At 35.7% G+C, this 18,805-nt stretch overlaps 1 protein-coding gene across 1 annotated transcript; it reads right to left on the reverse strand.

The window, feature by feature from the left end:
* Nucleotides 1-4,732: 4,732 nt before the first annotated feature.
* Nucleotides 4,733-17,411, reverse strand: LOC133879038 (calreticulin-3-like). The gene is made up of 14 exons (XM_062317592.1): nucleotides 17,217-17,411; nucleotides 16,591-16,698; nucleotides 15,866-16,058; nucleotides 15,379-15,637; nucleotides 15,088-15,144; nucleotides 14,912-14,959; nucleotides 14,510-14,596; nucleotides 14,367-14,424; nucleotides 6,948-7,015; nucleotides 6,468-6,560; nucleotides 6,328-6,384; nucleotides 6,128-6,211; nucleotides 5,675-5,707; nucleotides 4,733-4,969 (listed from the first exon to the last, which is right to left on the reverse strand). The coding sequence occupies exons 1-14, from the start codon at nucleotides 17,341-17,343 to the stop codon at nucleotides 4,958-4,960; spliced, it is 1,284 nt and encodes a 427-aa protein (XP_062173576.1). The 5' UTR covers nucleotides 17,344-17,411; the 3' UTR covers nucleotides 4,733-4,957.
* Nucleotides 17,412-18,805: the final 1,394 nt, after the last annotated feature.

An 18,805-nucleotide genomic window follows, 5' to 3' on the forward strand; every position in this document is an offset into this window, starting at 1 on the left:
TTCAATTTGCACCCCTTGGAATTTCATTTCTCTCTTTTTTTTCTTTTTCTTTTTTCTTTTTCCTTCAATCTTTCAAAAAATTTCTCTTTTTTTTATTATTTTTTTATTTTTTAGTCTTATTTTTTTCTTCGAATTTATAAAAAATATTTGTCTTATTAAAACTTTTTTAAGATTATTTTTGTCTTTTTGTTTGCTTTATGCGGACGTTGACATTTTTTGTAGTAGTTTAGGAGAGACATTGACACAATTTGTAGTTTGAAAACACATTGACGGAAAGAGTCTCACATGCTCTGCATGTGATGTTTTCCACGCACGTTTCTCTGTTTTACCCTCATTTAAACGCGATCAATTACCAAATTGACCTTCAAACATTTTAGGCGTGTTTTAGACAATTTCACATCATTCTCCTCCCTGCACCACCAAAACATCCAGCCCTTTTATCCCATGCAACCCAAAACCCCTTCACCTACGCATCCAGTCCGGCAAACCCATCTCCATCAAAGCCCTATCCACTCCAATCCTCATGCAAGACGACCTTGCTCCGACTCAACTCGCCCTGCCTCGACTCGGTCGCTCTGATCAACTCCACCATGGGTCAGCAGATCTCTTACTCCGAGTCCACTTGCAAAACCAAATGCTTGACCTCATATCCCAACTCCATATCGAACTCTCCAAAGGCGACACCGCATTCATTCTCTCTCCGAACCTCGTTCAAAGTTCTGATCCTCTACTTCTCACTGCTCTTGCTTGGGGTGATCATCTCGCTGGCAAACCCAATCAACACCGAGCCGGAGATTTCCAAGCTAGTCCAACTGTGTAATTCGGTGATTGCCTTTGCTACGTCATCCACCGCTCACAAGCTCCCCACTATCCAATTCAAAACCATTGATGTGCAAATTTTAATACTCGCAAGCGCACGAATCGTTTGCAATATAATGTATGTGCAAGTGCGAGATCGTATCCACAAGGAATTGCGTTGCAAAAATTAATTTCTATTTAAACTAATCCTATTTTAACCTAGTTCCAAATTTAGGGGTTTTTTATAAAATAAAACATAAACAAAAATAATGAAAATAAATGGTCTAGGGTTTTGGAATCCACACTCACCAAATCACAACAACCTAATCTCATGCTCATCACACATATTTTGAGGTTCTCACATACAAATCTTAGGTATGCTCTACATTGCTTCAAAAATCATTTAAATTATTCAATGAATCCGTCCATTGAAATCACAAAAGATATTAGGATTAACCCAAATCATCAAATGTATTAGTCGAACGAAACACAATGAATATCCAATGTTTTGATAGATGAAAAAAAAAAGCAATCGATTTAATGAAACTTATTCCACATCATCACTTGTATCCGGAAACCACAAGAGATATCAAAACATCATTTCAAAAATCGAAGTAGAACAATGAGAAATCAAGACCCATAAACTCAAATAGCATAAACAAGCATGAAACTCAGTTTCTCTTCAATGGTGAGGTTTCATCCTTAACCCTAAACGAAAATATTAGCTACCCATAACAAAAGAAAGCATAAATAAACACCAAGGATGCATTAAAATCAAAGAAACTTACAAGGATTTGAAGTTCTAAGACAAAATCAACACTAGAAGCCCTAAACTACAGTGAGAACGGCGCCTAAGGCGCTCCCAAGCGGCCTCCTCTTGTAAAAACGAGAAAAGAATGGTATTTATAGAGTTAGGTAGGGTTTCTGAAATTCCAGCTCCGCATAAATTCGATCGATCGACTTTAAATTAGATCGATCTACTTTTCGATCGATCTACTTTAAATTCGATCGATCTACTTTTCGATCGATCTACTTTAAAGTCGATCGATCCACTTTTTCAGCACTTCAGAAAATCCAGCTTTTCTATGTATTTTTGCCTTGAAAATTGTCATTTTACTCTTAGTGCCATGCAAAAACGCAAAAACACTAAAACTAACCAAAACATCAGAAAGTAACAAAGTTAAAGGTTTAACTAATGTAAATTAAGGGGTCCAAATATACACTTTTTGGCACTCATCAACCATCTGTCTCGACTTGCTCGAGTTCGACTCAAGTTCAAAAGCTAGACAGAGTCAAAGTGAGCCAATCCAATTTGGCGGTGATCATGTTCTCGTCCGAGACCACTGGGAAGTCAAGGGAGCAATGTTGACCGTCGAAATCTGAGGGCGGTAGTTGTCGTTTCTTGCGTGAACTAGTTGGAGAGAGAATCCCCCGACGTGCTCCTCTACACAGTGCTGTACTTCCACATGTTTGGGGGGTTATCCTATTGCGTGAAGTCAGTGGCTTTGATCGAGGCCCAAGTGGTGATGGAGAGGTTTGATATGAGGAAGTAATTGAGAGTGGTGGAGGAGTTTAGGGTGACCCACATGGCGCTTACCCCGTCAGTAGCGGTGCCCATGGCTAGTAGTCGTCCACCGCTCACTAGCTAACGTGATTTAATTGGTCGTTCAGGGCTATGGGCTGACTGAAACAATGGGAAGATCGTTTTTCCATGTGAACCAATTCGGTAATTGACCGAGTCTAAATGAGGGTAAACAAAGCCCTTATGAATTTACAAATTTACTCCTAAACAGAAAAAATTAAGTAAATAATTTAGAAATGACCTCACCACCCCAATTAGAGTGGACAAAATTTTTCTACAAATGGCTTATCACTTATGCCTTGAGAAAAGTGACTCATTTCCCCCCTCAAGCACCAAATTTCTTGTTAATCCATAAATCATTTTTCATTAACTAGTCTTTTTTGTTCACACAAAACATTAGAAAATGAAAAAATAAAAAATATTTTCTGTTGAAATAAAGGCAACCTTGCTGATTTGAAAACAATTCATTATTTATGGGAGGAGGGGGCGGGGGGGCATCAATTTAAGTAGACAGCTAAATCATTGAAATACAATGGTGGCCACAATAATTTAGTAGATGTTAGGGAACTTCACTTACCCCTTCATATTTCATTATTTTTGTAATTCTACCTTTAAATTTAAAAAGTTGCAATGTTGAATCGTTATTTTTGAAAACTTTGCAATGTCATTCATTCGTTAAGATTTTTTTTGTTAAATTTTAACAAAGTACTTAAATTCTCTAAATACCCCAATTTTTTAAAAAACAAAAAACTGTACATCAACTATGAGTCGTGGCCTCGTGGGTCTACTTTCCAATGTCGCCCATACCGCTAAAATTTAGGATTGAATCAGATGGTCAATAGGTGAAAATATCTCTTATACCCCTACAAAACTAATAAAAATACAAAGTGATGAAACATTACGGAGGTAATTGAAGGTTTTCCGAGATATTAGAAACAAAAATTAATCAATTTTTAGTATGAGTTTGTCAACTTAAATTATCCCACTTTAAAATAGACTTATTGAAATAAAACCCATTTAAATATGCCCACCATTGTATTTCCAACGAATATATATATAGATGATGTTTTTTTATTGTACACATGAATGATCATAAATAATACTCCGCCTGCAAACATGGATGCTTCATTGATAGTTTAATAAGACAATCAATAAAAGTCTGTTTCTAAACTATGATCTTTTGCACTTTAGCTTGAGTTTCTTTTTCCTGCTTCAGCTTATGAATTTTTTTCCTTTTTGAAAAAATATATTTTATTCTCTCCAAGAGGTGAGAGAAGGGCTTCTTCCTAAATCTAAATCTTCCATGACTTGAAGACATAAAGACAATAATTTTTGTTGTTTTACCAAAAAGAGGCACATTTTAAGCACACTACTTTCACCTTTTCCTTCCAGATTGTCTCTTCCTTAGCGGTCGACCTTTTTCCACTTTCCCTCATGCAATGATTTTTTTCTTTATCTACTTATCAAAAAAAAAAAAAAAAAATGATTTTTTTCTTTATCAACACATTAATGGAGGTAATTTCTTAGCCAAGGGCTCCCTACTACCATCAAGTTATATTCTAATTATTCTTCTTTAAATATTGTCTTTTGTTAGTCTTAGAACAGTTTCCTAGTACTAAATACTTAACCAATTTGCACCTGCAAGAAAGAAAGAAAGACGGTAGCAAAATAGGATTCAGGTGCAATCAATGGTGTATTAGGAAAAATATGAATGCACTGAATAAGAGTTTTGAACTTAAGACCAAAAGTCCCATTTATCTTGCTTGAACTTACCTTTTATAGTGGTTCTGACTTCCAATGCCACTCATTTCATCTCTTTTGTATGATTTCCTCGATGATGACTTAGGTTTAAGCACCTCTTATCCCTTGAAATAAGGGTACAATTATCTTTTCACATTTTGTTGAACAATTATACCCTTACTTTTACAAGGACGGAAACTCTTCTATTCATTAGAACTGGAGAGGATGCAAATACTTGTAGTGTACTTCATTGGTATTAGAGTTGATTTTCTGCTTAGCGGGTATGATGAGACCAGGCCTAGAAGTTTGGTTTGGGCCAAAGCAATGTGGGTCAGCCGGCCCAATTCCCGACAGCAATATATGCAATACCATTCAAAATACAAGTGAAATTCAAATTCAAATTAATTCAAATATATCTTCTCATCTTGCTTTAGAAAGATGTATATGCGACATCCCAAGAGTCAAAATAGCAATTAGCAAACACTAACTTGTTGCATGCAAAATCAAAAAGAAAAGAGAGAGCGAACGCACAGAAACAAACAAATAGAGAAGACCGAAATGATTAGCTTGACTGGATTTAGAAACAGCCCAGCTTTGCATGCCAGCAAAATCCAACTCAACAACGTCCACATTCCAGTTCTTATTATATTCAACTAGGAAGAAACAGCAGTGCAAGATCTAACTTTCTTGCCTCATCAGTTTAATGTTTACAACAGCAACAATCATACAACCACATGGGCTCTGGACATCCTTCCGACAAAATACAATCCGTCTCTGCCAATGTGAAACACTTTTCCATACATGTAATACAAAGTATGAAAATTTGCTCTGGATGCCTCATAGTTCATCCTGCAAGATCAACAAGATTTTAAGATTAGAACAAAGATTTTATTTTTATTTTTATTTTTTTTCTTGCAATTTAAAATGGCTTTGAGATTTTAATTCCTATTACTTGCATCAGATGAGAGCCTAAGATATTGCATTCAATTGAGATGTGTTTGGTGGGAATAGGATCCTCTCTATTTCATTAATGAAATTGATATTATCCATTTCAAATAAAATGATAGGATTTAAAGTTGATGCATCTAATAATGTATATAAAGTCAATATTGGCACGTCTTTTAAAAATTTAAAGAATGTGAAATCATGTACACCATTCAATGCATCAACTTTAAATTTTGAACATAAAATGGATAGTATTCATTTCATTTAAAATAGAGAGAATCATATTCCGTGTTTGGTGTCATTCTCTTACATATCTCTTTTGCAAATCCACTATTGAATTATAGAACCCACATGTAATCCCGTAGCTTCAATGATGAATTTGCAAATCTCTTATACAAAAATGAGTAAGAGAATAAAACCAAACATTTCTCTTCAATTTAACAGAGAGAGTGACCGCTTAAGTTTCTTTTCTAGGTTCCTCAAATGGAAACCAAATTTATAAGGTCCAGCAGTAAAGCTCCCATGCTATCTAACATAAACAATCAAGGGTCATGATGTGAGAGAGAGAGAGAGAGAGAGAGAGAGAGAGAGAGAGAGATTCATGCTTACATGGTAATCATCCAAGTAATCACGCCGATCATGCTGCAAAACAAAATTTATAGTTTTAGTGGCAATAGTAAATCATCATAACCATAAGCCTATGAAATTAGCACCTCTTTGCGGGCTGACCTTATGAAGAGAGAGAGAGAGAGTTTAAACAAGGGATATTACATAAGACTTATTACTCAAATTAAATCATATTTCTTCTGATTGGTCAGATAGTTCAATCATTTCTCTACCTCCCAATCAGTCAACTTTCTAATGCATAATTATTAGGAAAAGAAACTAGGATTCATGTGTCAAAAAATCACTTAAATTGGTAACTCAATTCCTTGAAACAAATAAACACCACAATGTGTTTATTTCTAAATAAGGTGATTATTCAAAATCCGAAGCAGCTACTGATATATGCAAAATTATATTTCCTAGAAAATGTCCTGAAACAAAATCTTGATACATTACCCTTCTGTGGCGCCTTCTATCTCCGTACCGACGATCCCTCTCATTCCTCCTCCGTTCACCTTCCTCTCTTGCTCTTTTAGCGTCCTACACAATCATCCAATTACATGCTCAATAACTGAATATTCTGAAAGAAACTGGTCAGTGAAACTATAATGTCAAGTCACAAAATTACAAAAACATTTAAACTTCAAGTTCATCACCTCTTCTTCCCTAGCTCTTCTCTCTTTCTCTGCTTCCTCAAAGGCTTCCTTTTCAATCTGAAATTTCATGCAAAATAAACAATCAAGTTAAGACAATTCTTTGAGCTAAGTGACAATTAAACTCTCAAGCAATAGCTCACCTCCCTATTCGCAAATATCTCTTCTACTACTTGTTTTGCATACTGTGGGTCATCACAAATCAGAATGTTGTCAAAAACTGAACCAGCCTTTACCTGCATTAAAATTGATCAGGCTCCACCCATCAACAAAGGTCAAATATTCATCAGGCCATTAGGAGTAGATAAAATAGATGGTGGTTCAGTCTTGGACGCTTAAAAGTACTAGTAAGTTCAACAATTCATACAAAACCTGACAGGTAGGTTTTCTTTGAGGATAACCAACTACCAGGTTTCTAAACAGGGGATGAAGAGCTTGACCAATAATCATTTATCAACTTTATCAACTTTGTCATTCAGATGAACGAAATCTGCAGTTCTCTTTGTCAACTTGAGATAGAGAACAGCATGGCTGGTCACCTAGTTGGGTGTACATGAAGCAATTGTGTTTCCCTAATAAAAGGTAGTTTGTTTGACTCCAGAAGAACAAATCATGACACCTACCTGCCATACTTCAATGCCCACATATTTTATTGGCTTCATCACATAAAGGTCAGGATCATCCTCAAATTCTGCAGGAAATAGAAAAAGAAAGATAAAAAGATGAAATAAAGAAAGAAAAACAACAGTTATGAGTAATTAAGGAAAAAAAATGAAATTAAATAAAAATCAAGGACGGTATCTATAATAGTCAAATATATAAGCACTAAATCAAGATCAAGAGGTAAAATCAAGAGAAGGTGAAAATATTGTGAGAGAAAATTAAATGAAACTTAATTATTTATCAATTCAAGATCTAATTTCCAAAAAAAAAAAAATCTATCTAATAGCTCACTGAGACTAAAATATATATATTTTTTTTGATAAGTAATTGCAATTATTATATAAAAAGCGCAAAGGGGCGCAACCCTTATACATGGGAAGTATACAAGAGAACCCCTAAAAGGGACGAACAGAGAATAAATTTAAAAAGTCTACATAAGTAAAAGCACTCAAACTATGATGGGGCTATCCAAAAATATAAAGTATTGAGCAACCGCTTCCGTAGCTCCACCATGGATAGCTCTACATCTTCAAATAGTCGAGCATTCCGCTCCCTCCAAATACACCACAGCAAGCACAAAGGAGCTAACTGCCAAGCCTCTATAGCATGACCACCCCAATCGCCGCCCCCCCACTATTCAGCAACTCTAACACCGTACGTGGCATAACCCACTCAACCCCAAATAAAATAAGGACGTAGCTCCAAAGAGCCTGGGCGACCTCGCAGTGAAGCAACAAGTGATCAATAGACTCCCCACTCTTCTTACATAAACAACACCACTCAATTACTATCACCTTCCTCTTACGCAAGTTATCATGCGTCAATATTTTGCCCAAAGCAGCTAACCAAACGAAAAAGGCCACCCTTGTTGGAGCCTTAACACGCCAAATATTCTTCTAAGGGAAATACGGAACAAATGGGCCATCTTCCATAATAAGCTCTTCGTAGAAGGATCTCACCTCAAATAAACCTTTTTTAGAGGGATTCCACACTAACCTGTCACCCTCCCCATGTCGAGCCGAAATGGAGTATAGACGATCGAAGAAAAAAAGGACCATATCCAACTCCCAATCCTGGATTTGTCGCGTGAAGAGAACATTCCACTGAATAACACCATTATGTACCACCAAATTATCTTCCACCGTCGCGTCTTTATTCCTTGCTATACTAAAAAGAGCTGGAAAGCATTGCTTCAAGGATCTATCCCCACACCACCAATCTTGCCAAAAACTAATATTTGATCAATTCTCCACTTCAAAACGAACAAAATTTCGAAATTCCTTCCACCCCCTCCTTATATGTTTCCATACACCTACTCCAAACGAACCCGAAGCCTTTTTCGAACACCACCCCCCTTTTAAACTCTCAAATTTGGCATCAATCACCAAACGCCATAAAGCCTCTCTCTCCCTACCATATCTCCACAACCACTTACCCAAGAGAGCTCGATTGAACTAGATGAAATTGTGAACTCCCAACCCACCTACATGCAAAGGTGTACAAATTTTGTTCCAATTTACTAGATGAAATTTGGTCTCGTCACCAATGCCAGCCCAAAAAAAATCCTTTCGAATTTTATCAAGACGATTAGCTACCCTCACTGGAATAGGAAACAATGATAAGTAATATGTGGGGATGTTGGAGAGCGTACTATTAATAAGAGTCAACCGGGCACCCTTCGACAAATACATCCGCTTCCAACCCGCCAACCTCCTTTCCATTTTTTCAATAACACCATTCCAAATAGAGGTGGACTTATAAGAAGCACCCAACGGCAAACTAAACTAAAATATTACTTCTAACTTAATTTCTACTTTATCCATAACTCTATTGTTTTTTTGATTATTTTTCCTCCTTTTTTTTTTCACAAGTCTTACTCTCACATTTTATCAATCTTTCCTCTTACTATTTGTTCATTCCACATTTTATCTCTTTTCACAAAGGTTATATATTCTTTGTGCCCTTATCCCAAGTTGTGGTCACTTATCATTAGGTACCAATTTCTATTTTTCTAAAATTTTATATTTTAGATTATTTTTCATTTTAGTACATCCATTCATTTTAAAGTGTACTTATTTGATTTGTAAGTATTTTTTTAATCTTAGATATTTCTAGTAGAAATCTAGATATGAAAAATTAGAAAAATGGTTTCAATATAAAAAATGAGCTTTTAATAAATTTGTTGCTAATAAACAAAGTATAATATAAAGTTCAACTGAAAAATTAATAACTGAGAAATCAATTGATTTTAACTAAATTGGAAGACGACATTGTAATAAAAAAAATGATTTTAAATAAAATTTGCATCTCCAAGAGTGTTAATAATAGTTTCTAAATAAAAATGTTCAATAATGTTTTTTGTGGGGTCCACTAAAAAATTGTTTGGTTGTGTTTTCAAAGAAACAAATACTAAACATGCTTATTTTGAAAACATACTAACAGGTATAGAGTAGACTTCTAACTTATAAGAAAAATTTTAAAAATTAAAAAGAAAAGAGTGGCCATGAGGAGAAGGTGGCTACGCAGCCACCCTATCTCGTGGCCGCGCAGCTACCTTTGACAAGGACAGAGGTGGACACGTGGCCACACAATCTGGTTAGGGTGGCCACACGGCCACCCTTTTCCCTATTGCGGTGGTAGCATGGCCACCCCTAACATATTGTGGACACATTTGGCCAGAGGATGCCATACGACCACTCTTCTCCTCCACTGAGGGTGATCACACAAACACTTTCTTTTTAATTTTTTAATTTTTTGAAGTAATAAGTAAACTCTACACTTGCAAAATTTAAGCATATGTATTGTCAAAATATTCCTATAGATGTGAAAAGTTTCTAAAAAGTATTTTGTATTTTGAGTTGTTTGTTAATAATTTTGAGAAAGGTACGGCTCTGTTTGTTAACCTTCTTTACTCGAGTTTTCTATTTTTAAAACAGAAAACACTCTTGTTTGTTAAGCTTCTTTACTTTTGTTTTTACTTGCCACACGTCCTTTCCTCGGCAGCGTCCAAGCTCTTTTGCCGTCCACACACATTTCTGCAAAATGATTCTCTCCTACAAGCCCCTCATTCATTACATCGTATGGTTCTTATCGGTCAAAAGCAAATGCATTTTCTCCTACACTTCTAGTGCTTATTGTCTCGTTGCCTTCTTTTTCCTCCCAAAAATCCACAGGCAAACCACCAAGAGCTTCAAGAACTCACCACCACAGAGCTTCACTTCCTAGGAATGTCCTCACTGTTGAAAGCAACACACATACCTGAACCAACACTCAACCATGACGACCATGCTTATTGGTACATGCTCTTCTACTTCTGTTCATATCTTCCAAAATCAAAAGGGATTATAGCTAAAAAGTTTGAGGACTTGGAGCCAAAAGCCATAAAGGCCATTGTTGATGGTGTATGCGTGTCTGATTCGCTAACTCCGTTTGTTTACTATATAGGTCCTTTGATTGCTAACACAGAAGAACAAGCACATGTAGATGGAAATAAAGGTGATACGAGTGCCAAAAAGTGAGCATTTGGCATGGCTTGATAGGCAACTGAGTAGAAGTGTTGACTACTTGTGCTTTGGCAACTGAGGATCGTTTTCGGAGGCACAAGTGAAAGAGAGAGCCTATGGGCTGGAAATGAGTGGGCAGAGATGCTTGTGGGTAGCAAAAAAGCCACCACGCGATGAGAACACCAAGTAGACTAAGAAGTATATTGCAGAGTTTGATTTGGAGGGTGTCTTGTCAAAGGGTTCCTAGAAAGAACCAAATATAGGGGCATGGTGGTGAAGATGTGGGCACCCCAAGTGGCTATGCTGAGAAAAGAATCCGTTGGGAGGTTCGTGACTCACTGTGGGTGGAACTCGGTGTTGGAGGCAGTGGTTGCAAGAGTGCCAATGGTGGCATGTTCAGTCTATGCTCAGCAGCACCTAAACATGAATGTTTTGGTGAAGGATATGAAGATGGCTATTAACTTGCAGAGAGAGGATGATGGGTTTGTGAGTGAGGATGAGTTGGAGAGAAGGGCTAGCGAGTTGATGGACTCAAGCAACTGGTTGGGGAAGTGGGAAAGGCAACAAAGGTTTATGATGCCTTTTCGGGGGAATAAAAAGGAAACAGGTGATGAGGGATGAATTTTGCATTGGGTAGCAAAAAGGCTATAGGTTAAGAGGTCACCAGGGCTATGTTGAAAGTCAGAAAACACCAAAAAACACAATTCAAACTTTCAAACCAAAACACCCCCAAGAAATTGTTAACTAACAGAGCTTACGTTTTTGTCTTTGAAAATAGAAAAGTGTTTTTTGAGTCATTACCAAGTGGATTAAGCTGGCCCTGGATTAAAGATAGGCTGATCATTCAAACAGGTTGACTAGATGGTACCATCCAGTCTTGGTTGGAAAGCACTACACAAAAGCCTTCCAATACATGTTACTATTTCCCATCATTTTCCATAATCATATTGTTGGAAATAAGGTTGGTTGGACCAGACCCATGGGATTGGTGGTTACTCTACCCTCTCTATAACAAAACCAACCATAACACTATACAAAGATATAGAACACCTTCTTCTCCCCTCTATTTTCTTCATCTCTCCTTCAAAGGCCACTCTTCAGGACTCATTCATGTATCCTAGCTTCTAAAGCATGGAGACCCACCAAGTCTTCTCATGATACAATGTTAATTGATGGGTAAAGGGTAAAGCGTAAAGCAATCCGACAACGATATGTACTTGCTTTCGCCTTCAATTCTAACCTGACAAGGTATGTGAAGGAAAGCCATAAATATATAAAACCGTGTTACGCTCCCTAAGCCTGTCGACAACCGCAGTATTATCTGAATACTTGGATGCATTTCACCTCCAAAAACTAAAGGCAAATGGTGATGGAACCCTAGAGACACACCACTTTAAAGGAGAGACGGATAAAAAGAGGGGAGGAAGAACATAAATTCGTACTATTCTCCAATGTGGAGTTAGTTAAATGTATTTTTTCCTGTGGCCCATGCTTAAAATTAATGCAATGAAATGGCATGCTAGAGTTCAATTAAATTCAATGCTCGGCTCAGTAATACTCAACTTGATAGAATAACAAGATTAGTTGATAGAATGACAAGATTAGCTAAAGAAGGCTTATTGAGCTCACTCAACAGAGTTCAAGTTACTCACCACGTGAACCTTGCCTTAGAGGGAAGGCTACTAGTTAATTATTTAGTAATGGTAAAAAGGCCTTTCTATCTCAAACGTTATGTGAACCTTGCCTCAAAAGGAAGGATACTAGGAAACCATTTGGTAATGGTAAAAAAGCATTTTCTATCTTAAGAGTTATTCCACTCAAACATTTGTGACCAATGAATGTCAGGGAACACCATAGTGCTAGTAATTTCCTCACATTTATAGATGATTACATGAGATTTGGGTTTATTTATTAGAATTCCTTTAAGTTGAAAGTATTGGATTGTTTTCAAGAATTTCCTAACTTGGTTAGGAATCAACAGGAGAGAAGGCTTGAGGCTCTTCAAATATATCATAACCATTTCTCCTACCAAATCAAAAGCTTTGTGAAAATAAAGCATCGTGAGTTAATTAACGATTTCTTGGACTTCACAACAAAATGGTTTGGGTGAGCAAAGGAACCGTGCACTACTTAACATGGTAAGCTTGTTGATGGTGCATGCTAATCTTCCCAACAACTTTTGGAGAGATCCACCGTTGACCTATATATAGAGTGCCTTCACAAAAGTGACTTCCAAATCAGTCCCATCAATACCCTACGATTAAGGACTGGTAAGAAACCAAACATGGACCACTAGAGACCTTAGGCATTGGCTGGCTATGTTCAAACCACAACTCAACCTGATGGAAAACTGAATCCTAGAAGTAAATAAAAGAGTAACTAACGCTAGATGAACGGTTTAATGATGGATTGACTAACATCGAGACTCAAATGTCTACTTTCTTAGGAATGATTTCCCAAGAAGAGAAGATATTAGAAAGAATCTTAAGCTTTACGAGACACAATCTTTTCACAGAGATAGGAGAATAAGTCTTCAACCTACTGTTAATGTGATCATTGAAGATAGTGGGAGAGATTTGTCTCCTAGCATGGGTATGTCTCAAGAGGATAGCTCTCAGCTTAGTGGGAATAATTATAAACCTATAGAAAGTATGATGCCATCATATGCCTCACAAGTTCTTCAATAGTGCAGAAACAAACATGAAAAAAATTCTCCAGCTGACATTTTGACACTAGGTGGAAACTTTCACATGTCTCCGCTTGATAATGATGAACTAGCTTCATCTACTGACACTATCATCACCTGCTATAAAAAGTGAATAGCTGCTATGGAAAATCGGATTCTTATGGAAAATAATCAAGTTCAGGAGCTTGCTGATCTCTTGCCTGGGTGCAAAACAACTGAAAACAAATGGGTGTCGAAAAATAAAAGCATGGCCATAAGGCCAATTGATAAGTATGAGGCCATCGTGTGGCAAAAGTTAACAGTCCAAAAGTTATTTTATATATATTTATTTAAGTCACCATGGCCAATGCTCCTTCTGACCTCTTTAGCATGTTAAAAAAGGCCCCTCTGTTTGGACTCACTTCTTGTTTGCCCTTTCACACATAAAGGAATATATGCCCTACTATGAGACTTCAAAATTGTCTTCAATTATATCATGGGGTTATAACTAATACCAAATACTTCAAAGAAGAAAGAAGAAAAAAGAGCAAAACAAAAAAGGTGGAATTGATGTATGAAGATGATGGCATAAATGGTGCATCTCACCATGTTATCATTGAATAGAATTTTTTCTTTTTTTACGAAGAAAAAGATGAAAAAGATTCAGTTACGGCTGCATTCGAAACCCTAAGAGGCTTTAAATAAAAGCTCAACATCATTTGTCACTGAGATTATTAGCAATTTTTTAAGAAAACGTTTCATCTACGCTCCTTTTAAAGCAGGCTTGCATAATTTTGAAAATAGGGGTCAACTTGAAGAGATTGCTAACCTCTGAATTATGATGGTAATTAGAAAACACTATAAAAAGCTTTTATTAACTAATAATGTTTAAAGAAGAATGACTTTGGATAAAGAGAAAATCTTGCAAGACATGAATTCAAAATTCAGTGCACCCTTTGCAATAATGGTGACAACATGGTGGTAGCAACAGTCGAGTGGAAGATTTGATGATAACAGTATGATTGAACTAGCACTACGGTGAAAATACTTATATATGATTATGATATTAGAATGAACAGCAGGTCGGTTGACGTATAATTATATTGTGACAATAGTAGCTAAAGATACATGCATATTGTGCTCAGCAATGCACACGGGTATCCGAATAGTTTAGTCTCAAATGCATGCTACTATGAAGAACAGACATTTACCAGGGTTATCAATCCACGGAGTCTTCCACTTCCCCTTATAGTTGGGGTTCTTGATTTTCTGTAGCATAACATACATTCCAGTAGTTAAAAAAAAATGTAACAAGAGAGTTGAATTTCAACTTTCTATGTGTTGGTTAAGGCACCTTGCGCTTCCATGGTCCTTTGTATGCTGGATTTGGAATCTTAGGCGCCTTCCATATTCCATCTTCCTCATCATCCCAGTTATCAGGCTAAAAATAAAAAAATAAAAAAAATCATTACCCCCATTCATGACAACTTATCAATCACCTTTTTTATTTTTTTGATAGGTAATCAAAATATCATTATTTACTAATCAATCATTTACCCCAGGTTAATATTTACTAATTCTTCTAATAATCAAATCATATCATCACAATGTAACAATAAGTAAAAAAATATTTGTATGTAATATGCATAATAAAGAGAAAAACCCTCCTGCTACACATTATGTTCAGTACTAAACCCCACCTAGTGAGACAAAACAGATAACTTAATATATTGTTATACATGAGAAATCAACTCACCTCTTTCGCCTTTGGATCAGGAATTTCAACAGGAATTGAATCGTAACCCTGCAACATCAAGACAGATCATGACTGTGACTTATGTAGTAAAGAATTACATATTACTGTTCAGAAGGGAAAAAGAAAAAAGAAAAAAGAAAAAAGAAAAAAGAAAAAAGAAGAAGGGAGTATTGTACCTGTGGTTTAACATCATTAGGGTCGTCAATGTACTCTCTATCATCCCAGTCTACTGGCTGTGAGAAGAAACCAAGTCAATAGAGGAAAACAGCAAAATCTTCGTCAGAGAGTTAGATAGCTAAAGAATTCTCCAACAATATATGGTGCAATCGCCAATTACACATGATTTTAGAACAACACGATTCTTCAATTGAAATATGCAGCTCATTATTTGTGTACAGAACCAACACATCTTCATCAGTGAATCAATATAGTCCAAATTCTAAAAAAGGCATCCAGCAAGGTCGTACCTTTTTTGCTTTGACATCCTTTATTTTCCTTGGAGGAAAGATATCCCAGTCTGCATACATGCTTCCAGAATCTCTTTCTCTATTGTCAACCAGGATGCTATAAGTTGCATCAGGCCTAAGAACAAACGTGTAAAAATGAGTTAACTTGTCTGTTTCACATTGTAAATCCTTTTTGATGGGATAATTTTGCCCCTGGTAAGAAAGTATAACTTGAAGCTTTTTTGTCTGTGTGCCACATATATCTGGTCCAAACATGAAACTGCATAATAAAATGTGATCAGTCAGTGGAATATACTCTATATATTTAAATCCCAAAAACACTCAGAATATGGATTATATGGTAAGTAGAATAATTTTTCTAAGCAGATTGGAAACTGTAACCACAAAAGGAAAATTCTAAAAACCCGTTCCAAACACATGACAATACGAGTTCAAATCTCTCAAAGCAAGTATCGTGAAAGATATCAAATATAACTAATTGACAGACCTGTAAGGAGTATCACCACCAAATTTCTTCTGATTGACATAGCCAGAATGAAGCTTGATGTAACCACCACCACATTCAATGTCCTGTTCAAATCTAATTGAATACTGTACCACTAGAGTTCTATTCTTGTTGCTGAACTCTGGTATCTTTGCAGATATGGCATAATGCTTGGCATCGTTATATGTCTGAATACCTGCAATTCCAAGGCATCATGAACATCTGCTATAATTCCACGATCCCAGTACACACCAATCGACAAACCGCAGTGATACTAAAGGCTACATTAATTGAACATCTGAGTGACTTGCAAATGAAAACAACCAGAAAGTGATAATGGGAAAAAGTATGGGGATTTCTCGCATTTGTGTGAGTATTTTGTATTTTCCTTATTAGCTATGTCAACCATACGTTGCTCAATTTTCTAGAGTGCACTTCTCACGCACCTTTCTCATTGTAATTCTTCATGAAACCAATACAATTGACGTAATTTCAATTGAAAAAATTTGATTGCATAGGCTCAAAATTGCATATTCCTTTTGCTTTAATAAGTAGAAGATAATTTCTGGTTCGAAATATGTAAGTTAATAACACTGGTTCATAAGACATTTCACACTTAAACCTTGAGGCATAAACAAGTAATGTTCATTCAAAGATAATTGTTGCAACAATAAATATCTTCTATTCCTAAAAAGACAGGATTTGGCGCATAAACGGTACTTGAATACCTTTATCATCAGGATCCCCAGACCATTTTCCTGCCGTGTGCTTAAACGTGCCGGCTTTCCCTTCGCTCCTTTTCCAGTCCGATAAGACCCACCGGCTCTTCCACCCATCTTTCTCCACATGAATCAGATTAATTTATCAGACAAAAAAAGCTTGAAATTACGGATAAAAAATTTCAAGAAACCTTACGAATACAAATATTTTTTAATTCTTTCGATACTATATATTTTCTGAAAAGAAAAAAACAGAAAAATACTCTCACACATTGATCCGACATAGAAGGTCCCACTTTGTGTAAATACAATAAAGAAACACGAAAATATCACCAACAATAAAATTACATTTCTAATTCATCTAAAAAAGCATTATTCTACCGTAAACTGGACTAGCTCACAAATCACACCGGATTTGGCCGCCGAGAAAATCCAAGGAAACCAAAAAAAGAAAAATGACGTCCACTTGAAGCGAGCGCTCTCATATCTTTACACACACCAAATTTAAACGCAGGGAAGAAATTCTAGGAAAGAAAAAAACGAAAACAAAACAAAGTTCAATTGAAGTGAGTGCTCTCTTATATATCTTTACGCCAAATATATGAGAAATCTTAGCTTGAACAAAGTGGCCGTACCTTGGAATCGCTCCTCGAAAATGATTTCGGAGGAAGCAGAGTGGAAGAGAAAGAGAGAGCTGAGAGTCAGGAGAACAAGCAGACGAAGAAGAGGAAGAGGAAGAGGAAGAAGGTCAGGCTCTCCCATTGCTGCTATTGCTGAAGCTCTTTGCAAAGTCTTCTACACAACCACTGGTATTAATGGAGTTGAAGTGGGAGGGAGACTCGGACTCCCATTACTGTGCAAGTGAGATGTTTCTAGAAAAGGACATATAATTCTAACATGCCCCTATATATTTATTTAATTACTATACTACCACTTTTCACTTTCTTTTAGTTTCTTTGAGAGAACAAATCGATAATGATGGGGAATTAGGACCGAGAGTCTGCCTTAAAAATAGAGCTTTTTAAATTTAGAAATATAATTCTATTTTTAAGATTTTTTTAAAAGTGTGTTTTTTATTTTATTTTATTTTATTTAGAGTAAAAGATTAAAGAAGTATTTTTTGCATTTTATTTTTTTTTTAAGGTTTTTAACGTAATTTCAAATAGAGTCTTAAAAATGCTGGCCATACTAGAAAAAGTCATGTTAATTTAGAATTTCTTATAATTCTTAAGTCCATTATGCATTCTCAAAAAAAAAAAAAAAAAAAAAAGAGTAATTCTATAGTCCATTAAGTGTTTATTAAGTGTTCATCAAAAAATGAAGTGTTTTTAAAATTATTATTTGATCAAAATCATCGTTTGATCAATCACACATCTAATGGTAATTTTAAAAATTACATCATTTTTTGATGAAAATTAATAGACACTTAATATACACGTAGAATTACTCATTTTCAAGCTCTATCAAGTCCTAATTTAAATAGAATAATTAATTTGAAGTTTTTTTCGAAGTTTTATTTCTTGTGGCCCATATGAGAAAGAATTTTTTTTTTTTAAAAAAAAGAAAAAGAAAAAAGAAAGACTAATTAGGTAACTGAGTTTGAAACTTGAGTTTATTGGTTAACTGGGAATGTAAGTAAATAACTGAGATTTTTTCTTTTAAAAGAAAAGAAAAAAAAAAAATTCTTCTTTGATTTTGCGTCGGTCCATGTGGTCAAATATTTATAGAATTTATGGTGATTCATAAGAAATTCATGTAATTTTGGTTCCAAGGAGTGGCAAAAGTTTTTGGCCGGTTCTTTTTTTTAATCCCAGACATTATAGAAGAAAGAAAAAAATTAAATTAAATTAAATGTCGTTTTCTTTGAACTTTCAAAGGTGCTTCTTATTTCTTAACCGTGGTGGAAACGCCGAAAGACTGGTGTGAACGTTAAAAAATGAGAGAAGACTTGAAGTCAACTTTGGGAGAGCGGAGAAGTTAGGTAAGGCCAGAAGAACCGTGCAATTATATATTTATTTATTATTTTTTTTTTAAAAAAAACCATTGGAAATCTTATTGTAATAAAAAAAAGAAAAAGAAAAAAAGAACCCAAGAGTCAAAAATGAGGGAACAACAATTTCCAGAAAAAGGGTGGAATCTCTTCCAACTAAATAGAATCTATAACATGGCATACAACCTCTCTAGCAAGACCATGAGCAATTGAGTTGGCTTCCTGCCTTACATG

Source organism: Alnus glutinosa, chromosome 1 (genome assembly GCF_958979055.1).
Source record: "Alnus glutinosa chromosome 1, dhAlnGlut1.1, whole genome shotgun sequence".
NCBI lineage: Eukaryota > Viridiplantae > Streptophyta > Magnoliopsida > Fagales > Betulaceae > Alnus > Alnus glutinosa.